This window comes from Littorina saxatilis, linkage group LG3, assembly GCF_037325665.1.
Source record: "Littorina saxatilis isolate snail1 linkage group LG3, US_GU_Lsax_2.0, whole genome shotgun sequence".
Taxonomy (NCBI): Eukaryota; Metazoa; Mollusca; class Gastropoda; order Littorinimorpha; family Littorinidae; genus Littorina; species Littorina saxatilis.
Window position 1 is genome coordinate 28,562,118 of NC_090247.1, and position 24,252 is coordinate 28,586,369.

A 24,252-nucleotide genomic window follows, 5' to 3' on the forward strand; every position below is an offset into this window, starting at 1 on the left:
TTTTTAATCACTCGTATGCTGTCAAACATGTCGCGCGAAAATCATTTGTGATCATTGTTACAGTGTCTGTTCTTCATTATTCCCGGTCACCTTTTCTTTGTCCGGAACACCCCCCCCCTCCCTCACCCAGTCGCCTTTTTCCCAAGGACCTCTCTCTCTATCTGTATGCTTGGGAGACGCGCGGAAGTAAACTGTGTCCACTTTCAAGTAAGCCGCGTTTGATATCAAACACAAGTATCAACGCTAGTTCGATATCGCCACAACACAAAAGTCTGTGATCGAACTATCTAGTTTTTCCCTCCTTGTCCCTGTAGTTAGGAGAAAGAGAGAGAGAAGGAGAAAATGAAAGAAAATGGGGATAAGATGTCAATTATAATAATAATAATAATAAATAACTTTTCTATAGCGCGAGTCCCATCAATTGGCTCCAGGCGCTTTGTATGTGATTCTCACGGGGTGGCCGCCGTCAAGTAAAAAGGGGAATGGTGTTTGAAGTAATGCACTGTGATCGACAGGTTGTTAAAGCGTGGGGCACCGTCTGGTGATTTCTCTGACCCTCTCTTGAGGGCTGGACCTAGTGTATGAGAGAGAGGGGCTTCCTAAATCAGGCAGGGGTACAGGGGCTGGTCGGGGGTGGGGGTCTGAGATGCTGCTGACATTTAGCATTTGAAATGGATATTTTTGGTCCCTCTTTGAGAAAAAAGGTACATTTGTTGGTTAAGGGAGGGGAGAGGGGGGCTTCCGGAACCCAGTAACCTCTCCCCCCTCCTCCGATGCAGTCCTGCTCTCGTGCCTGTGCCATACAATGTTGAAACGGCGTTGCTTATTGGTACTTAATTATACGATCGGTGAACCTTTTGAAATAAGGTAAGGGTGGATGATACAGAAAGTGGGTTGAGGGGATGGAGGTGCGGGTGGATCGAGGTACTTGCAAAAGTAAAATACTGTAAATGAAAGTTGATGCGCGAGACGCTTTCCACACTATTACATTTGTCCAGAAAGGAAACCCTCAAGGTGATAAAACTGAAGTGCTAATGCCTCCGTACTGTTTTGGGGAGACACATGAGAAAGACACCTTTCAGGATATATGTTATCAAAATTAGACTAGCTAGAAAAGCAATCTGCCAGATTCAAAAACTGAAATGTTATTTTATGTTATAGGTTGTAATCCTAGGATGCTTTGAATGATAGCGTAAGTGAGTAGGTCGGGTTACCGTAACCAAACATTTTATTTGTTAGGCCTAAGGCAAAAAAAAAATAAAATAGGTGTGGTTAAGGTAACATAGCCCAAGAAAATAGGGTAGGAAGGTAGGCAATCACTTTTTTTTTTAATGTGTACAAATTAAACCTACTTGACAGGGAAATAAGTGTGCGACTCGAGCGCTTTCGCTTTCATTGCGTTTTCTGCACTCGTTTTTGTTTTTTTTGTTGACAAATGTAATAAAAAGTTATAGGGTCGGCCCCTAAAAATAGGGTAAGTCGGGTTACCGTGCGTAACCACACCTATTTTTTTTTTTTATAGGCCTAATGCCTTTGAACTTTCAGTGACGTTTACGTGCTTCCTTTGTATGGAACTCTTGCCAGTATTCTGATCGTAAGCCTGAACTAAGCACATTGAAAATCTCCCGGGAAAAAATCAGGCCTTAAAAAGAAGGAAGTTTTAAATGGCTGTGAATTTATACAGCTCATGAACAGAACATTTGATTCGTTAAAGGGAGAGGGTCATAAATAAAGGGTTATTCAAAGTGAGGGAGGCATAAATCAGGGGGTCTTTTTTTTTTCTTTTTTTTTTCTCTTTTTTAAATCTCAGTTGCATGCAGGCTGCTTCAACCCTTTCTTTTTTGCCTTTTTTTGTTTTGTTTTGTTTTTTGTTGTTGTTGTTGGCGGGGAGCATCCTTCTTCATTGATCTTCTTTTTTTTTCTTTTTTTTAAAGTAATGTTTTTACTATAACATTAACATTACTATATCTAAATGTATTTTAAACAACTTTTCTATATAACAATTCCCTCTCAAAAATGCATACAATATCCAGAGGGGAGCCATATCTATAAATACCAACACACATTTTGGCTATCACAATCAAATAATTCACATAACTTATTAGTGCCTTGGAACTTTGTGAATTTTCAAGTACGCCCAAAAAAACTTCCTTTACGGTAATTTTAATAATCATATTATAATTACAATTCACTTTATCCTCAACGCATTTCCAAATGGACATAATTTTCGGGCAAAAGTAAAAAAAATGTTCAATATAATCAATTTCGTTCTCACAGTAAGTACAGCAATTACTCACGGAAATGCCTATTTTATACAATAAAATATTTGTGGGGTAAATATTGTGCAATATTTTCCAATGCAACATTCGCAATCTTGTTTCAGTGGTTACTTTGTTTACCATTAACCATTGCTCTTTTCCCGGCCTGAAATCAAATTTATGTTCCCAAAATTTAACTACAACCGGCTCCACATATTTTTCCTTTGTAATTAATTTGCGAAATTGACAAGGCTTACTCAGGTTCTTTAAATCGTTGAATCCACATACATTTCCATTTGCAGAGCGTAGTGTTGCTGCTTTAACTGCTGTACAAATCACCCTATATTCAAAGAATCTTGTGGGCTTACATCCAACCTTCTGCTGCATAATATTAAAGGGCAAAATCTCATTACCAACATATACATCCTTTACTCGACAAACGCCTGCTTTAATCCAGTCGCTAAAAAACAGGGTTTGGCCGCAATAGATTATATCACTGCTGTTCCATAAACACGTATCACTTAATAACATTTCTCCACCTACTGCTCTCTGAATAATGTCCTTATTTAAATCAGGGGGTCTTGGAATATGGGTTCCAACGTTAAGACCGAAATGAAACTTTAGTGTATCGAAATGAGCAAATATTGAGTAACACATGACTGGTATTCCCTACTTTCGATGACGCAGAGTAAAGGTTCATTTCCGGCCGTTCTTGTATCTAAACTCATTTGTCAAAACTTCTTGCTTTGTTTACTAGAAAGTCGAGTTATCCCTGTCAAAGTTGAGTTTGTGTAAATAATGATATAGCCACACACGGATATCAATTTGTGATTTCTCAATAGCGCGAGAGAACTAATTTCCGGTCCTATTTTAGAATTCGATCGCGATGTTTATCTTTTTATTTGTTCTTTCAGAAGTCTGATTGGCTGTTCGAATGTAAGTTAAAAGTTAACTCTTCAGAGTTTTGTATTGAAAACTGCCTGTAAACACTACAGCAGTTATCGTTTTCTCTGTTGTGTTAACATTGATAACAAAGAAACAGCGAGCATCTTGGCGACTCATGCTTTAACCGTTCGACACTGGCTTAACCCCCGCTCGCCCTTTCCGTGCCGCTCTCCGGATGTACGCGGCGTATGTTTGGTGATATAGGTGTATTGTCTGTGCTTGTGTACGCAGCCTTTCGCCTCGCAGAACATAAGGGTACAAGTTTACCGTTTCTACGTCGTACATGTGTAGCAGTGGATAGAGACAAGGAGCAAAAGTGAGTTAACTAATGTTTACCTCACAGAAATGTATTTGTATTGTACCATTAGTCCGGTATTTGGTGTATATACTTTCGCTTTTCAGAAAGTTAGTAAGTGTCCTTAATGTGGCCATAGCTGTGTTGCGATAAAAGACACGAAAGCAAAAAGAAGCAAAAGAGAGTTTATTAGTGAGTAACTTCATCACCGGAGTTTATTACTTTTCAGTTTATCATTACACGTGGGCTGGTGGAGTATACTGTCCCCTTGAAGGGAGGTAATGTATTTACCCGTTGCTATTCCTGTGTGCTACTGGTGTATATGCCTTGCTGTGGCGTAGCAGCTTGTGTGCCCTGATGATCCAAAGAGCTATGCTGGCCGGAGCCTTCATAGTGCTCCTGGCAGGTGTAACCACGCCGGACAGGTCTGAGGTGAATGGGGCCAGACTAAGTATACACCCTGGCCCTCCAGGTTGGGGGTTGTGCGAAGGGCTAACAACTCATCCATGGAAAAAAGTACTCGTTACAGAAACGTCAACAAGAGATACAAGGAACATTTCGGCCCTGGGAGGCCCAGGATCGGAGTGCCTGGCGAGCTTTTGTTGGCGGCCTATGCCCCGGACGGGGTCAAAGGCATAAGTAAGTAAGTAAGTAAGTAAGTAAGTATTCCTGTGTATCGATAATAGACTGGACAGTAAAAACATTTTTTTAAATGCGACAATTCTTTATTTACGAGAGTAGAACGTTAGAAATAGACATAGAAATTGTTGCTTTTTTCTAACAGCCCTCGCTGTTAATTAAAAAGGAGTAAAAAGAGTTCATGGTGATAGCAACTATATTGTTATTGTTATTCTACGAGTCTGATATATCATTTCGCCTAGTTGGAAGCTACTTTACTTATTGCTGCTGTACACGTGTAAAGATAATGAACTTGGCAGCTAAAAGTAGCTAAATAGAGTTTATTAATCCTTGAATCCTTCAGAACCTGATGTCTGGTTATTTGTTAGGGATGCATACATGGTGTTTTCGTGTTTCTATAACCCACCAAACTCTGACATGGAATACAGGATCTTTTCCGTGCCTACTTGGTCTTGTGCTAGCGTGTACACACGAAGGCATCAGCAGGTCTGCAAATAAGTTGACAAAAAATCTTCACTCTCAACTCATAAAGGGCGTAGCCGGGATTTGAACCCTCAACCTTCCACTTGTAAGGCCGACGTCCAAAAATCACTAAGCTACGCGCCCGTCAATATTATTAAACCTGAAATTAATTGGGCGACGTCGACTTTGCGACTTTGCGAAGCACGAAGCTTTGGCACTGACTTTTCGGTAAAGGCTTCGCGACAACTTCGGGCTCACTTTAGGAATGCCTTTATAAAAGAGAGTTCGAGAAGAAAAGAGAGTTTATTGAGCAAGTAACTCTCAGAACATGTTAGTTACACTTTAACATGCTTCCATTTGAAACTTCGAGGTCGTCATCGTGGATTGACGCCCGACCAAAGCCAATTGAATCCCGACGGAGCGAAGCGACGGAGGGCTTCAATTAGACTTTGGGAGGGCGTCAATCCACGATGAAGACCGAGAAGTTTCAAATGGAAGCATGTTAATGTTATTGTAATTCAATCTGACGACGATCTCTTTCCTGCTTTCATGCGATGGTAAACAGACAGAATTGGTTCTGTTCTGTTCACACACTGCTTTCAGTCCACCTACCTGCAAGGGTCAAGTTCCAAGAAATATGTCTCTGTATTCCTATCTTATCACTCTGCTCCTGTTTTGTTTTCTTTCACATACACTTTCCCTTCTTTTTTGACGGGTTTCTGGACAGCAAACTCTAAAACAAATTCTTTTCATCACAAAAGGATCTTTGGAATTGACTGACGTAGTCCGGAAGAATTCATGCATCAACTTACGTCACGTATTCGACGTCATCACTTCGCATACCTTATGGTCTCGGTATTTCGTTGGCCTTCATATTTCCTACTTGTAAAATGACACTCAAAGCTAACCGAGACTAGTTGAGGTTGTATCAATGCGCCTCGCCAGCAGGTGGTTAATGGCTTTTTTTTAGCGAGTGGTTATCGTCAATTAATGACCGGTAATTTTTAATGAGTTGGGACATTCTGACCAATCACAGGATCTGTTTCATTAAAACGCCAACTTGATTGAATTACAATATATTATTATTCTACCCAAGCTCGGTGGTTCGTGTACACTTAATTACGCCTTGCAGAAAATTGGTATGTATACAGTGTTGCTTTACCTGTGTATTAATAATTGACTGGTCACGAAGAAGAACGCACAAAAAAAGAGTTTATTAATAGGGTAGGGGAAGGGCTCCTAATATGGACCACTTTTTGTTTCATGCTGATAACTAGCTTGTTTTCTTGCGAAGAAGTTTCATTTTGTGTTTGGTAGTCCTTCTCTCTTAGGTTAACCGTTAGGCCTAATTAGAGTGAAATAGCTTTGATAGACATTCAGCAAAAATTAAATACAGAAAAAATCACAAATGGTCCATATTAGGAGCCTGGGCGCCCAATATGGACCAGTGAAGCGGCCTTCACGAATCACTGTAAAAAGACCCCTATACTTCAAAATAACATGATACAACTTAGTGTGCGGGTCAGACTAATTCAAATATGCTTAAGATTTATCTGTTTCGGGTTGACGAGAGCATTATTTGAAGCACACCAGGAAACTGAAGAAGCTTATCAAAAACAGAGTGAAAATAAGTGAAATTATCAACTTCCACGAAAAGAAGACTATTTGTTATACTTTTTTGAAATCTCAAGGGCTAGTTATAGGTTATTTTCAACAAGCTTCTTAATGAATTAATGAAAATTGCCTTTAGCTTTTATTTTCTTCCATTTGTTGAAGGTGGTCCATATTAGGGGACTCACACATACTTTGAGATTTTGCTATTATTATATTTAGTCAAGTTTTGACTAAATATTTTAACATCGAGGGGGAATCGAAACGAGGGTCGTGGTGTATGTGCGTGTGTGTGTGTGTGTGTCTGTGTGTGTGTGTGTGTGTGTGTGTAGAGCGATTCAGACTAAACTACTGGACCGATCTTTATGAAATTTGACATGAGAGTTCCTGGGTATGAAATCCCCGAACTTTTTTTTCCATTTTTTTGATAAATGTCTTTGATGACGTCATATCCGGCTTTTCGTGAAAGTTGAGGCGGCACTGTCACGCCCTCATTTTTCAACCAAATTGGTTGAAATTTTGGTCAAGTAATCTTCGACGAAGCCCGGACTTCGGTATTGCATTTCAGCTTGGTGGCTTAAAAATTAATTAATGACTTTGGTCATTAAAAATCTGAAAATTGTAAAAAATAAATAAAAATTTATAAAACGATCCAAATTTACGTTTATCTTATTTTCCATCATTTGCTGATTCCAAAAACATATAAATATGTTATATTCGGATTAAAAAAAAGCTCTGAAAATTAAATATATAAAAATTATTATCAAAATTAAATTGTCCAAATCAATTTAAAAACACTTTCATCTTATTCCTTGTCGGTTCCTGATTCCAAAAACATATAGATATGATATGTTAGGATTAAAAACACGCTCAGAAAGTTAAAACAAAGAGAGGTACAGAAAAGCGTGCTATCCTTCTTAGCGCAACTACTACCCCGCTCTTCTTGTCAATTTCACTGCCTTTGCCATGAGCGGTGGACTGACGATGCTACGAGATGTTGAACGCATTAATGACTATATGTATTTGTTCCTGTTAATATATGCTGATGATACTGCTATACTCGCCGAAACACCTGGAGAAATGCAAAAAGCCCTGGATGGACTAGATCGTTATTGTAAGAACTGGGGACTAAGCATAAATATTGAAAAGACAAAAATAGTTGTTTTTTCGCGGGGGAAAATACGGAATATCCCAAATTTTGTCTTGAATGGAGTACCTGTCCAAGTAGTTTGGGACTATGTGTACTTAGGTGTACTATTTAATTATAATAACAAATTTCATAATGCCATGAAACGTCAATGTTTGATTGGTAACCGTGCAATGTTCTCGTTAATTCGAAAATGTAGAAAACTAAATTTACCAATTGATGTGCAATTGGATCTTTTTGAGAAGTGTGTACATCCAATTTTGTTGTATGGTTGTGAGGTGTGGGGATATGATTCATTAGACATATTGTCAAGATTTCAATTGCGATTTTTAAAAATGCTTCTTGATGTATATAAAACTACACCCACTTGTATGGTTTACGGAGAGCTTGGTCGTTATCCAATTAGAATTGAGGTACAATGTCAGTTACTGGTTTATTGGTATAAACTGATGAAAGAAATGAACGATGGTGCGAATAAGATGTCTTGTTTAATGTTAAAACTACATTTGAAGTTGTACCATGTACAAAACGTTAAATTGCCCTGGCTGTCGCATGTCAATACTATGTTAAATAAGTTGGGTCTATCATATTTATGGACAACTCAGAGTCTTGCCGTCTCAGGTTTTAAAAACGTTGTAAAACAAAGGCTAAGAGATCAATTCCTGCAGGAATGGAACACTGACGTGAATGCCAACAGCTTGTGTTTTAATTACAGAATATATAAAAAGGATTTTTGTCTGGAAAGGTATTTGCTTTGGTTGCCTAGGAAACTCCAAGTTAAACTAGCAAAATTTAGAACAAGCAATCATAAGTTGCCAATACATCAGCACAGATTTTTTAATGTTCCTAGAAATGAAAGATTGTGTGACATGTGCGATAAAAATGAATTAGGTGATGAGTTTCACTATTTGTTCAGTTGTACCGACGAAAGTATAGTGTCTGAAAGAAGAAAATTAATTAGTCCTTATTACCGATCTCACCCAAATTGTTTAAAATATGAACAGCTAATGAATTGTAAATCTAAGATAAAACTAATGAAGCTAGCAAGATTTGTAGCCCATGTTATGATTTTAGTATGTTAGCGTTATATCTAGTTTCTTTATTGGTATGTATATTATATATATGTAATACATGCTTTTGTTTTGTGTTTTTACAAAAGATGCATGGCATAATGGTATTGCCAATTTACTTCAGCTGTATATTATCGTTGTCCGCTTAATGTATACATATTATCTGCCTGATTTCTTACCTGATTTTGTTAAACCTATTTTTCTTTTTGTTTGCATGTATGGAAGTGTATATTGCCAATTTAACTTGGTCGTATAGTATTGTTGTATTTGTCCGCTCAATTTATATACATATATTAACTGTCTGATTTGTTACCTTTTTTTTTCTTAAAGTTATATCTTTGTTTCAAAGCCCTCTGGGCCCAAAACAATAAAATACTTGACTTGACTTGACTTGACTTGAGTATACGGTCTTGCTCAAAAATGGCATTGCGTTCAGTTTCATTCTGTGAGTTCGACAGCTACTTGACTAAATATTATATTTTCGCCTTACGCGACTTGTATTTTGTTTGCAGTGGAAACTCGGGGTCAACACTGCTAAAATGTAACAAATACGGTCTTAGCTGTCATATATAGCAATTTTTGTGTGATAAAAGCTTTGGCTTTGGACAGAAACGAGTCCGTTTTAAGCGGAAAATTTAGAGTGAACACTGCCAAAAGTGAAAAAAAAAGAAAAAGCCTAACGGTTTTAAGGTTTGAGTTTCTGCACCTGTTTTGACATGTGCAAGTGATCCAAAGAGGGTGAATACAGCGATGAAAATGTTTTGAGCGCTCTAGCGCCGTTAGTTTGTCAGAACAGAAGGTGGTCCATATTAGGAGCCGGTCCATATTAGGAGCCTTTCCCCTACCTCGTAAACTATGTTATACTGTTATTCTACCATGAGTCCGGAAGTTGGTTTTACTTATATACTATAGTATTTTCGCCTCGCAGAAAGTCGGTGCAATTACTGTTGCTATTTTTGTATTATATGGCGATTTTGTTTGTTTGTTTAACGCCCAGCCGACCACGAAGGGCCATATCAGGGCGGTGCTGCTTTGACATTTAACGTGCGCCACACACAAGACAGAAGTCGCAGAACAGGCTTCATGTCTCACCCAGCCTCGGTCACATTATTCTGACACCGGACCAACCAGTCCTAGCACTAACCCCATAATGCCGGACGCCGGGCGGAGCAGCCACTAGATTGCCAATTTTAAAGTCTTAGGTATGACCCGGCCGGGGTTCGAACCCGATCACGGGGCGGACGCCTTACCACTAGGCCAACCGTGCCGGTCATATATGTAGAGGTTACATGCCGAGTCTCAGTGATTATTAAAAATAATGGTCGAAGTTAGCGGATCATGAAAAATGCGAGCTTTCTCTTTATTCCTCCTTTCTTCAGTTATTCAAAGAAAAGAGGAGGTTTTTTGCGAAAGTTTGATCGAATCCTATTCACTCAACCAGTCAACCTGCGCAGGCGATCGATTAATGCGCGGTTGTATAGTTCCGTGCAAATCATTCCATTCTGTTAACACTTCTTGTCAGTTTTCCTATTTTGGACTAAAATCAAGTACACAGATATGCTGTTATTCTGCTGTGGCGGCAAAGGCAGATATTGTGTGTTCTGTATATGTTTTGGTATCGGTTCTTTCGTCAAATGGGACTAGCAGACGAACTTTTGCACCCGTGTTCCAACGTTAAAAACTGTATGAAGTTCAGTTTTCTGGGGAAAATAGTGTATGAAACCGCTTTATGTTGTTTAAATTGATGAGATGTGTGCATTTGGTTGCGTGTGATCCGTTTATTAAATGAAATATTGTTGAAAACTGACCGTCCGATTGCAGTCTGTTGTCGGAAACTGAGTGAAAAGAAGGGGAACTACTCTTGTCGCAAGACAAAGTATGAGTTACTTGCCTTGCGGGAAATTGCTTGTGATGAACGTTTGAGCACGGCAGAACTTGATTCAGAAAACAACCGAACTCATGGATTTTATATGGAGATTCATGTGTTCAGGTCTGTAGTTGTTAATTTAAATGCGGTATGTTTGTATTGTTTGCTCCAGAGATGTATACTTCGTACATTAGAGCGTTCGGAACTTTTCAGTCGCAAAAAGTAGTACCGAAACAACAACTTCTCAACCCATTGCACTATCGAGGATTCAGGCTGTTGCTGGGTCGTTATTTGTTTGGTTGCTGGGTCATTATCGAAAAATAACTACCCCTACAAGTTTACAGAGGTAAAGAAGCAGAGGGGGGAATAAATGGCGATAAAAGGCTGTTCAAAAACAAAGAATAACAAAGAGTTTATGATGTGAATAGCTCACAGAAGTATATCATTATTAGTCTACCAGTCCGGTAGTTAGTGTATGCTTTTGATTCCAGCCAACGAAAGACATCGTTACAACACAGGAAGACCAAAGGCGCGGGGTTCATAAAGCAACGCGGTACACTGTGTGCCGTTGCGGGTGGTACAGCTAACTTGTCCTTCGACAAAGAAAGTGTCAATTAACGATCTTTCTACAAGAGTGTAACAGGACATTAATTTTGTGGACGGTGACTAGGTGAGAGGGCATAACGAAGACAGAGTTTTGTGTGTGTGATATTGTGACACGGAGAAGGAGTTTGGTACATTTACTTTCATGGTGCTTGCTTTTGGTTGCTCATTAGTTCGGTTCTTTGGGTCTGTTTATCAGTCGGACGATTATATTGCGTGATTCACAGTTGTCCGTCTAGGTAAGTTGCTAAGTTTTTGACCGTTGCATCGTATTTATATTGCGAGGAAGGAATTGTTGGCTTTTTGAATGTACGGTCGGTGGTAAAATGGTTTTTGTGTGTGAATGATTTTGATTAAAGTATGTTTTCAAGCGTACGCCAGGTATGATTGTAAGAATCCTTTGGTTTTTTTTTTACATTTTGTTTTTTCGAATTCTCTCCTCGTGCTTTGTCGTGATAAAGGTGAAAGTCAGTCAGAAAAAGAGAGACCTTTGGAGAGAGAGAGAGAGAGAGAGAGAGAGAGAGAGAGAGAGAGAGAGAGAGAGAGAGAGAGAGAGAGAGAGAGAGAACAGACAGACAGACAGACAGACAGAGAGAGAGGCAGAGAGAGAGAGAGGCAGAGACAGACAAGTACAGAGATCTTTCTTTCTTTATTTGGTGTTTAACGTCGTTTTCAACCACGAAGGTTATATCGCGACGGGGGTACAGAGATAGACAGACAGAAAAACAGACAGAGACAAACAGACAGATATATAGAGAAAGGGAGAGGGAGAGAGAGAGACAGACAGAGAGATAGCGACAGAGAGAGACAAAGAGAAAGACAGACAGAGAGACAGAGAGAGACAGACAGGGAGAGATTTAACCCTCCTTCAACTCCTATATCGTAAAATAATGGATCAAACAGTACGTATACACCACAAAGCTCTCTCTCTCTCTCTCTCTCCCTCTCTCTCTCTCTCTCTCTCTCTCTCTCTCTCTCTCTCTCTCTCTCTCTCTCTCTCTCCCTCTCTCTCTCTCTCTCTTTTTATTTGTATAAAATATTATGAAATATTTTGAAACAAAAGGGTTGAAGTTATCACTTGTTCGCCATGTCTTGTTATCAGAATGTGTATTGATTATCAGTTTTAGAACGTGTCCATAAGCAGTCTGCTTGTTAACGTTCTTAATGTTGTTACTGTTTAAAACGTGCATACAAGAAAATTAATAAAAAAACACGCTTAAACCAAGGCTGATATTACTGAGACAAAACAATTGCATGCTCTTCACATGCAAACGATCAGCGAGGCTGTCAATAAACCGCAATCCGAACAAGCTCGTCAAAGCTTGTTTCAACACTTAGTGTTCGTCAAGTGTGTATCATATAACCTAAATGGTGCCAGTTGTATTTGCAGTGACACCCGTTGACAGACCTGAATTAGCATAATTTATATTTGCTGAACGTAACAGCGCATTGTCTAGTTTTTGTGTGTGCGTGTGATCTGCCTTAAGACTTGTCATTTTGTAAGCACTGTAACTTCGTATTACTAATAGGGAGAATTAAATGACTTCATCTTTTTCCAAATACTTGAAGTTGAAGAAGTAAAACACGAGTCTGGACTGAGAAGAAATAAAAAACATGCTTTAAAACTAGAGGAAATAACGGGTCAAAATGTACGCTTTTCCGGCGAATAACTTTCTAAATGCCCCACTTATAAAAAAAAGAAAAAGCATGTAATTCAAATGCCGTATTAAGATCGAAGGACTTTAAACATTCGAACGCGATGATTTGCGATATTTCTCTAGTGCTCTCTAGCTGTCATAAGGAAACATTTCTGCTCGCAGACAACATCAGAAGGACATCACAGCGTGATTTTGTGGGCCTAATTTGTGTAATTTCACAAGTGTTTTGTCATGAAGAAACACTCCTACTCACAGACAGTATCAGAAGGACATTACAGCTTGATTTGTAGGCCTAATTTGTGTAATTTCACTAGTGTTCTGGCATGAAGAAACACTCCTGCTCACAGACAGTGTTGGTTGTCGTCGTTGAATCAATGTGTCACTGGGTATTGTGTTTCTTTGAACAGCAATCTTCATTCTTCACTAAACACTGTACTGATCTCGTTCGATCCGCTGAGCATGTACTTTGTTGTCACAGCTTCGAGGTCACACGTCATGCTAGCAGTATTCATGTCGTTCACGAGCATTTTGTTCTTTTGTTAGTTGAAGCTTACTAGTCTTGTTTTATATTTTACGTTAAAAACATGGTCTTAGTGTGTTAGTGTATTATTTGACGCTAGTTACTTTGAAGTCAAATACAAAGGTAATGCTGTTATTGTCTCCGTAGATATTTACTTAGGCCAAAAAAAAAATAGGTGTGGTTACGGTAACATAGCCCCAAAAAAATAGGGTAGGAAGGTAGGCAATCACTTTTTTTTTTAAAACTTTTTTTTCTAATGTGTACAAATTAAACCTACTTGACAGGGAAATAAGTGTGCGACTCGGGCGCTTTCGCTTTCATTGCGTTTTCTGCACTCGTTTTCTTGTTTTTTTTAGTTTTTTTGTGACAAATGTAATAAAAAGTTATAGGGTCGGCCCCTAAAAATAGGGTAGGTCGGGTTACCGTAACCACACCTATTTTTTTTTTAGGCCTTACAGAAACACATATTCTGTACCTATTTGTTTCAGTGACAGCAGTTAAACAGAATGAAAGAATGAGAGAAAGAAGAGGAAATGGGAAGAAAGGAATAACGAAAGAAAGAATGAAAAAAAGAAAGAAAGAAAGAAAGAAAGAAAGAAAATAAGGGAAAACAGAGAGAGAGAGAAAGAAAAGAAATGAAAAAAAAGTTAGCAAGAAAGAAAAAACAACACATAATCATAGGCGTTACAGGTAAAGCTGCAGACAGCAAACAAGACATGACACGTTTTCTGTTGTTTTTCTATACTATTCAAAGTTTGACCAATTTGGCGGGCGTTTAACCTTGTTGTCAATTAACTGTGGTGCCACCGACTGAAAGGGATTTGCTTCAAGATAAACTGTAATTCCTGACAGCTTCGTTTGTATTAAGCATTCCTCAGAAACCCAAAGTGACCAGGTGAAAACAGACGACTATCCGCTGCGTGTCACGGTTACTTGTGGATTGCGGGATTCAGAAAACAAGCTGGCCGTTCCAGTTCCTGTTGTTCCAGCGTGGACGTAGCTATTTAATCTTTTTTTTTAATTTAATTTTTAGATGCTAAGTGACTTTTAGTGCACACTTAGAACTTGTCTCGTGTGCTCATTAGTGCCTGAATGTTCTGTGAATGATGACATAGACGCAGGCACATATATTTTCCCTCTGCTCAAGAAGCAGCCAGGCTGTTGAGTTTAGGTTTAGGTTTGCGTTGAAGGGTGCTCTTATCCCGTGCAAAAGAATGGCCAGATTGAGTGAGCCGTACGGGAAGGACCGTTTGAGTGAAACATTTTTTTCTGAAAGTACGTTATCCAGGGCTTATTATACACACTTTTTGGGGTGCATGTATAGTATACACCTTGAAATGTTTGCCTGACAAAAATGGTGCTTTTGAGTTTGGTAGAGACAGAGTATTTTTGAAAATAATATTTCAAGTGAGAGCTCGTTTCCTGACTGAAAAGGGTTGGCCATTAGACTGAAGTGCTACGCGCCGCTCTGCTTTTATACCCGACCCTCGGCCTTTAAGATTACCCACTGTCTGTACTGGGAGATTTGATGATAACAGATAACAGACAGCACCTGTTTGATCCAATCTTAGCGGGGGATCTACCTCGCAGGAGAAAGGGATCGATCATATCTGACATTTTTGAATCACTGGCTGCCAAATACGCATGCCAGAACTTCTTTGAAAAACATATTCGCACTGCTCAAAATGCTGTCAATGTGAACTTGAGAATGGCAGTGCATGTCTTCTCCCCGTTTGAAAAGTAAAAGGGTCACTTTGTGTATGCGTGCGGGTTTGAACTGGTCTTCTGTTTATATTTATTCATATGTAGATTTATCAAGTATGATGTTGAATCATCGACGTAGCGCAGACAGGTGAAGATTTTATTACAGTTAAAATAAAGACATACATAGATCAATCTACCATTGGCCAACCGACAAGCAAGCAAAAAAACAGCCGACTGTAACACACACAGACACACAGAAATGCACAAATACAGACACACACAGACATAGACACACACACACATTCACACACACACCCACACCCACACACACACACACACACACACACACACACACACACACACACACCCACACACACACACACACACACACACACACACACACACACATACATAGGTCTGGGTGGCCGAGTGGTAAACGCACTTGCCTCGGAAGCGAGAGGTTGCGAGTTCGACCCTGGGTCAGGGCGTTAGCAATTTTCTCTCCCCTTTCCTAACCTAGGTGGTGGGTTCAAGTGCTAGTATTTCGGATGAGACGAAAAACCGAGGTCCCTTCGTGTACACTACATTGGGGTGTGCACGTTAAAGATCCCACGATTGACAAAAGGGTCTTTCCTGGCAAAATTGTATAGGCATAGATAAAAATGTCCACCAAATACCCGTGTGACTTGGAATAATAGGCCGTGAAAGGTGAATGCTCGCCCTAATAGGCTTGAGGTTTGCTGGCCGATGTGAATGCGTGATATATTGTGTAAAACATTCCATCTCACACGGCATAAATTGTAAAGCGCATTGAGCATATATATGATTATGCGCTATAGCAAATGTCCATTATTATTATACACACACACACACACACACACACACACACACACACACACACACACACACACACACACACACACACACACACACACACACACACACACACACACAAACACACACACACATACACACAAAAACACACATTTGCACTCATTCATTTTCCCTCTGTCCTTGTCTCTAATGTCTCTGCCTCTCTGTCGCTGTCCGTCTGTCTGTCTCTGTCTGTCTCTCCTCTCCCCTTCAAGACAGCTTCTCTATTCACAAAACTAAACATGCAAATATCCAAACGCCGACCAAATAAACCAACGCTTTTGAGTGGACGAGTCGGTGGAAAAAAAACCCACACACACAAAATAATGTGGCGCGTTGCTGTTGTTGACGTGACGAAAGTTTTAAAACAGATTTACATTTTTTACACCATCGACAGGGCTATTCAGGGCGTGGATAGAAAAGAGCAACTGATCATGGGCATCGACTATGCAGATTTTATGATGATTTGCGTAGTGGTAATCGTTAATTACCTCACAGGGACCGAAGAGTCATCGTGTACAGACGTCATCGCACATGAAGATGAATCGCATTGACTAATAAAAAGTCAAGAGAAAGCTATAAGTGTGGATTTCTTTTCTGAGGGGCAGTGGTGAAGGGGGAAGGGAGGTAGAAAGAGAGAGGGGGGTGAGATAGAGGCAGAGGGGGGAAGAGAGAGAGAGAGAGAGAGAGAGAGAGAGAGAGAGAGAGAGAGAGAGAGAGAGAGAGAGAGAGAGATATCTTTGTTTACAAGGATAAGAGGTACAACATGTCTTTTCTTACAACCTGCATGTACTTAGACAAAACATGTGATGTAGGCTACGCAGAAAAAAATGTCAAAAAGGAGGACACAAATACTGTGTAGCCTACACAAACATCATAGAGCATAACAAAACATCTAGGCGTTACAAGGGAGAGAGGGAGACAGAGAGAAGGAGAGAGAGAGAGAGAGAGAGAGAGAGAGAGAGAGAGAGAGAGAGAGAGAGAGAGAGAGAGAGAGACAAGACAAGACAAAATCTTTATTATCGAAGGTAATAGATAAGCAAAAATATTGCTTTTTTACATCCAGACAAAGAAGAAAAATAAAAGGAATGAGGAGTTATGAAAAAACCCACAAGTAGGCCTAAAAGAAAGGGGAAGAAAAAGAAAGGAAGAAAGTTCCGAAATGAAAGAAAAGGAAAGGTAAGAAGGAAAAAGTAGAGAAGAAAAGAAAAGAAAACAGCGAGTAACGTATGTTTACGTAAGAAGCGAATGCGATGATGTCATGTTTGCATGGGCCGGTCACTTTGAATAATATTGACTAGTGTTTTCAAGTTGAATTTGTTCGGCCTGTACTTCTGTCTATCTTGTGCAAAGAGCTACGGATGTAACACTATTCATCTGTCTGTTTCAGAAAAGAGATACGTTGTCCTTTCGGACATCATGAGAAGCTTCATCTGACGTCAAGCGAGCAGGTACGAGATGTTCAGCCACAAGGAGTAAAGTTCTACGGAATCATCTTGCTCCATTCATATCAAAGGACTCTTCAAGACTGTGTCTCGATCGTCGGGCAGAGAGACCCTCTGAGTGTTATCACAGTGCGGGAACTGGGAGACTTTTCACCCTGCCCCTGAGTTAAAGCAAAACAAAAGAAAAACAAAATAAAAATCTAAGAAAAAAACCCAACAGAATGTGTTTTGGGATAAAGTCAATCTGGTGTGTTTGACATCACAGGGAGAATTAATTTTAAAGCGGGAAAGCCAGACCCAAAGCTTTAAGTACATAAGGCACTGACTGGAGTTCATTACAACTGATACGGCACTGCAAAAAAACGAACGATATGATGTCCTGAGCGAATGGTCTTTTACAATTTTTCTTTAACGAGGTGGAATATGTCGTATGCATTTAGAGCGCTGTTTCTCAAACCGAAACCGAAGTGGAATATCGAGACGAAAGAATATTAAACAATTTGGGTGCAATACCTGTAGTTGTGTGATAAAACTGGCACTTTCGGAGGAGGGAAAAAAAACCCTCCTCAAATGACGCAACATCTTTCCTGACGTCATCACTTACCAGGCCATGCTATTGTCATCCCTACGTCAGCACCGTCAATGAAGATGCCAACGGCAGTCGTTCGACACAGGACTCCCCCATGGAAGCCGGGAAACCCTGTTTCTGTCCCCATTCACAGAGAGGGAACCCTCTTATCGGACGAGCGTCTACCTGTGGTGACCTCCACGACCAATGGTCACTCTCCCCGCCACAGACCACCGGACAGCGGTAAACATGGAGGGGCAGAGAAGGGCAAGGAGATGGTGGTGGTGACGTCATCGGCGCCTACTTCCGGTCAGGGGGACAGAACCAAGAGGTTTCCTATCCTGGGTCCCACTCGTCAGGACACAGAGTTGTACTTTCGGCGAAGACGTTCTGCAAGGAACAGGTGGGTACAAGATTTCTTTTTTTTAGAAATTAATGTGAAGACGTTATGTGATTCTCGTGTGTGTGTGTGTGTGTGTGTGTGTGTGTGTGTGTGTGTGTGTGTGTGTGGTATGTGTGTGTGTGTGTGCGTGCGTGCGTGCGTGCGTGTGTGTGTGCGTGCGTGCGTGTGTGTGTGTGTGTGTGTGTGTGGTATGTGTGTGCGCGTGTGTGTGTGGTATGTGTGTGTGTGTGTGTGTGTGTGTGATTTCTTCGGCGTTCGATGTTGATGGCCAAAGTCTTTTTGTGTGTCTAAGTGTCTCTCCTTCTTCTCTGAAACCACACCCCGCACCCGTTCCAGTCCTTGAGACTTCACTCGACTGGAACCTCGTTGACCGTCACTGGGAATCATTCACCTTTTATTACCCATAAACCCAGATCAACCACACAATTCTTCTTTCTACACCCCCCCTCCCCCCCCCCCCCTTCCCCCTCCCCCCCATACTTTCTCTTTGCTCCCACCACTCTCTTAGCGATCCCGTTTTTTGTGTATTTTATTGTGCGCGGTCACCTGTCAGGCTGTCTCGTCCGTCGGTTAGTCCGTCTTTACACCCCCGGTATAGGGGTGTGTATAGGATTCGGTCGATGTGTTTGCTTGTTTGTTTGTTTGTGTTCGCATATAGATCTCAAGAATGAACGGACCGATCGTCACCAAACTTGGTGAACAGGTTCTATACATTCCTGAGACGGTCCTTACAAAAATTGGGACCAGTCAAACACACGGTTAGGGAGTTATTGGTGGATTAAGATTCTACAAGGACTTATAGAGGGACATATTAATGGTCAAAGGGAAATAACCTTCTCAGTTGGTGGCAGTGAGAATGGTTATTTCCCTTTGACCAACGGGGGTGTTTTTCCTACCTCGGAGGAATTTCTTGTTTTGTTTGTTTTCTCTTTCATGCCTTTTTCATCTCTTTGTCACTTTCGGTCTGTTTGTCTGTCGCACCATAATACTCGCTCACTTCTACTGTCTTTGTCTGTGTCTGTCTGTATACATGTCTGCTTCTTGCTCTGTCTCTCTCACGTCCTTCCGCGCGTCCGTTCGTCAGTCTGTCTTCGCGCCTGTCCGTCTGTCCGTCCGTCTGTCTCGGTCTCTCCAACCATTTCTCGGCACTTGGTCCTCAGTATGAACATCAGCCACGTTTCCCGTCAAAGGGGATTATGGTCTCCGCGTATTGCCCATTGACCCAGATGAAACACATAACCCTTCCTTCCCTCCCATAACGATCCGCGGTAAAAAGTCCAGAACCATTGTTTACCAGAGTCGTGGTCCGTTGAGAAGTTACTTAGCTATGCAAAGGGTGAATCCTGTCAAGTGTAAGAAGGTGTACTTAATCCCAGAGGTTTTGTGTGTTCTGCACGTCCTACGCGAAAGGGCGGGATTAAGTCAGGTAGGTGTCTTGCGTGTGAACGTTGTACAGTGGGACCCTCCTTTTAAGACCGGTCCAATTTAAGACTCCCTCCTTTTTAAGACCTTGTTTTTTCAGACTTTCTCTTCATAACCTCGGTAAAACTTACCCCCATTTTAAGAATCTTTCCGTTTAAAGACCCAATTTTTTTCAGATTTCTGGAGGTCCTACAAGGGGAGATCCAGTGTATTTAAGTAGTTGTAGGTGCGTGTATACGTGTTGGTATCAGCAGGTGACGACAACGCGTCGAAGTTGGTTTGTCACTGATTGGCTTAAAGCCGAACATCCGTCTCCAGGCGACCAAGCTTTGTAAAAGAAGGCCACAGAGCTACATTTAGTGTTGCCATCACGAGAAACAAGAGTTGCATAGCTGCCGCGCATTGATGTTGGCCTTTAAAGTTGTTATGTTTAAGTGCCCCTTTTAATGCAGTGTGAAGATTCTCTTGAAAACTTAGCTGCAGAAAGACTGAAAGAAAGAATAAGTTGTATGAACTGTACCTTAGTTGATCGCAAAGGTCGGTTGGTTTGAAGCTTCTCTGCCAACTTATTTCTGTACGAAGCGCACACAGTCCCTTTAAACATACAAAGAAACATTGAAAGAAACGAAGAATGTGGGTATCAACCAATCAACCAGTACTGTAACTTCGTTGAAACAAACACGCCATGGTTCATCAGAATAATCATGCTTGATGAGCAGATAACAATCCAAGTACCATTGTCAACAGCTCTCTTTATAATGTCTGGAGCTTTGATTTCTCTGTATCAAGTAGGGTTTAAAAACTTCGTTCCACGAAGAAAACGTTTTCCCACTGTTTGATAGTAGAACTCCAACCTAAACGCTGAAGTTTATAGAATTTGTAGCGAATGTTTGTACATTTTATTAACGGAAAAAAATTCCAGCATATTAAAACAGCAACATTTTTGCCAAGGAGTATGATCATATTCGGCCTAGTTGCTTAACCACCGTGTTGTTAAGATACGGTGTCACTGTATAGAGCACGGTGTCACTGTATAGAGCACGGTGTCACTGTATAGAGCACGGTGTCACTGTATAGAGCACGGTGTCACGTAGGCCTACTTAACCACGCTCTTGAGGGTCTCATTCGACCCTGTGTGTGTCACTGGATCGACCGCTCTGTCATTGTCAAACTTTGTAGGTAATTTTAGTCTTGATCTTCACTGAAACCCCTACCCTTGACCCCACCTTTACCAATACCCGAAATGGTGCAGTCATGTGAGATGTTTTGGGGCACGTTTACGTTTGGACTTTCAACAATGCTTTCGGGTCGATTGACCAATGAGGCAGAAAATACCCTCCCCAGATTGTCCGAAGAGTCTGCATGGTTGTCCATTCCGTCGTCAAGTCTAATATGAGGAAGAGAAATGGAATTATGATGGAATTATGCAGCCACGTATAATAATTGCTAACATGTAAAAGACATGATGAAGATTGTTTTTGAGTTTTCTGTACTTCGATGATGACCCTTACTTGATGTACGGAGCATATGGGTGTATGATTGCAATCCACGCCTGGACAAATACCAATGGCGTTTTTGCTATATGGCGGAACCCATTCTTGTTCTTCTTCGTCTATAGGTACCAGGACACAGACACTGGATACATGATGGAATGTAGAGCGAACGAGTTCAAGACTCAAGACTCAAAGATGTTACTGTCCTAATGAAAACAAGGAAAACCATTCCGCTATGGTTACTGCTGCCTATTAGAGCTGCAGCAGTATGCCGAAAAGTACCGGTTAGCGTTCACCTCACCGGTTTGAACCAGTGTTCTTAGTGCGATTCTGTTGCAATTTTGGCAACGAGTGTGTCATCTGAGCGTGCGATTTTTTTTCTCCACAGCTGGGGACATTTTGACAGATCAGACAGACTGACTATTAGGGTTTAACGTCCTCTTAGACCAGTTGGCCTATATTGGGACAGGTATTGGTAATATGCTGAAGATATGGTGTGATACTTTGACCCGAACAAGCCCGCTGTGGCTGTCTTCTTCGACACACCAGCATTGGGTTTGTCTCGTCAAAGTATCAAAACACGATCATGATAATCAGAGACGAGAGATGATGCAAGCGTGTCTTCGTTTTTTCCAAGCCCTGAGACTTTCGCTGTGAACTTGGGATCTTTTTCGTGCGCATGTGTGCACACGGGGGTGTTCGGACACCTGAAGAGAGTCTGCACAAAGTTGACTCCGAGAAATAAATCTCTCGCCGAACGTGGGGTTCGAACTCACGCTGATAGCGACCAACTGGCTACAAAGCCAGCGCGCTACCAGATCAGAGGGCATCACTGGGGTAAGAGCATGCTAACCTTTATTTTCTTTATTTGGTGTTTAACGTCGTTTTCAACCATTCAAGGTTATATCGCGACGTGGAAAGGGGGGAGATGGGATAGGGGAAAGGGGGGAGATGGGATAGAGCCACGTACTTGTTAATTGTTTCTTGTTCACAAAAGCACTAATAAAAAAATTGCTCCAGGGGCTTGCAACGTAGTCCAATATATTATGACCTTACTGGGAGAATGCAAGTTTCCAGTACAAAGGACTTAACATTTCTTACACACTGCTTGACTAAAATCTTTACAAACATTGACTATATTCTATACAAGAAACACTTAACAAGGGTAAAAGGAGAAACAGAACCGTTAGTCGCCTCTTACGACATGCTGGGTAGCATCGGGTAAATTCTTTCTCGTCCCAACCAATATGGGACTCCCCCTAACCGCTTGGCGTAAACAGTCGGGTGCTCTATATGGCTTCAATGCGTTGATGCAAAACTGCCTGGCCACTCTCATTTTAAATTTATGTTCGGTATACTGGCACAGTTTACTGGTTCGACACAAGAAAACCGAAATAAGACCGGTTTAGGATTTCGTACCGGTACACTGCTATACTGCTACTTTAACAACCCACGTCAATTAATGTCAAAGACAGTTATATAAGTTCCGGAAAGTTGGGGTGAACATACAGCACCAATTCAGTGGCAAAACGTGAACGAGAATATACTGTGAACAAATCTGGACATTGTTTTCCCGCACATAGGCCGCGAAAGGTAAATATGCGCCGAAATGGCTGCAATCTACTGGCCGTATAAAATTTCATCTCACACGGCATCACTGCAGAGCGCCTAGAACTGTACCCACGGAATATGCGCGATATAAGCCTCATTGATTGATTGACATATATGCACACAAACCCTAAGCTTTCTCGTCTGGCCATGCACGCAAATGACCGCCCGCGGTCTTAAGTTTAAGCTGTTCTTATCCTGACCAAGGTGTTTGCCTTATTTCTCAATCTAATCAGCAAGGCACTGTAGACTTATATCAATGTCACAACTTCTGTTTGTCCATTTGATTACTCTTGTTTTCACGGGTTTTACGACCGAAAAGTTCTGTTCGGTTGTTTTCTTAAAGGGGGTAGGTGCTTGTCTGTCTGTGTGCTTGCCAGTGCGTAAATTTAATTCTTTCGTAAATCATTGTTTTTCACAGTTTTGTCCTCTGAAAATTCATGTGTCTTCCAGTGTCTTATTTTATTCTCTGTTTCGATTTCTTTGTCTGTCTTTGAAACCTTGCATTCTAGGCTTTGTACATCTTTTTCTTCCCGTTCTTTTCCGTCCCGATACCTTCTGGATCTCTCTCAGCGATATTTCGCTCATATCATTTATTTATACTCTTGGGTCTTTATTCTCTGAAAAATTGAATGCACTTCAAAAGGGTCTTTAGGAGAAAGTTACAAAAAAAGAAAAAAAAGATGTACAGTCTGATGAGCCATTGAGAACGTTAATTTCTTGCGAATTGGACCTTATAAAGTTCAATACATATTCACTGTACTGTAATTTAGAAAAAAATTACAATAATTTGCTTGAAAACGCTCCGTAACTATACTAATCAATTCAATTAAATGTATTCGGCGAACTGTTTTTTTCATCCAACCTTACTGTGTCAAGAGTCCCGACTTCCGTTCATCGTGATAGGTGTTCAGTCCTCGGATGGATGCGTATTCGTCGAAGCAGACAAAAGCCGTAAGATTCAAGTATTCGAATCTGTCATTTAGGGGAACGCAGGCACATTCCATGCTGTACGGGGATAAAACGCATTACACAGCGCATATAACCGCACTGTCCATTGAAGAATATTTCACCGTCTCGAAAGACCAACCAACACAGCATTTAGATTAATTTTTTGATATATATATATATATGTAATATCCAAACACTAGTTCTAAGGCAACACCCGTGTGTGGTGTTATTCATTCAGCTCACAATCCGAACTCTAGCTCTTTGGGGGATATCAAATCAAATGTGTACTTCCAGTAAAAGCGTGTGAAATAGGGGCTCCTCCCAGGGGTGAAACTGAGTAGGACGGAAATCAAAACAAAGCGGCGGAAGAAAGTGGTGCGGAGAAAACAAAGTCTCGGAACATTTTACCCTGACAAAGTCGTTTGAAATTTGAATAACTGAACGCTTAAACGATTATGTTAAGGTATTCCATGTATGTGCAGTGACATAATTACAACTCCCAAACCGAACTGTTTAGCTCTTGGGGCAATTAGAGACAGTTATTTTTGTCAATTATATGACTTTAAAATAAGGAATGCAATTTTTCATATAGCGAAGAACTTGTGGCTAATCATTGACTTTTGTTGATCCTGATACTTGACATCTTATTTGTACAAACACTCAAATTACCGCAGCAAGTAGGAGCCCACAGAAAGGCCATTTGTGTGTAA

The 24,252-nt window shown here is 40.7% G+C and overlaps 1 protein-coding gene across 1 annotated transcript in view; it reads left to right on the forward strand.

Annotated features, from left to right (window-relative positions):
- LOC138962072 (uncharacterized) overlaps positions 1–24,252 on the forward strand; it is a 40,506-nt gene that overhangs the window by 10,370 nt on the left and 5,884 nt on the right. Inside the window, exon 2 of the mRNA XM_070333781.1 lies at positions 17,043–18,068. Coding sequence (XP_070189882.1) covers positions 17,740–18,068 — 329 coding nt within the window. The 5' untranslated portion in view covers positions 17,043–17,739. The remainder of the gene's footprint in view (positions 1–17,042; positions 18,069–24,252) is intronic.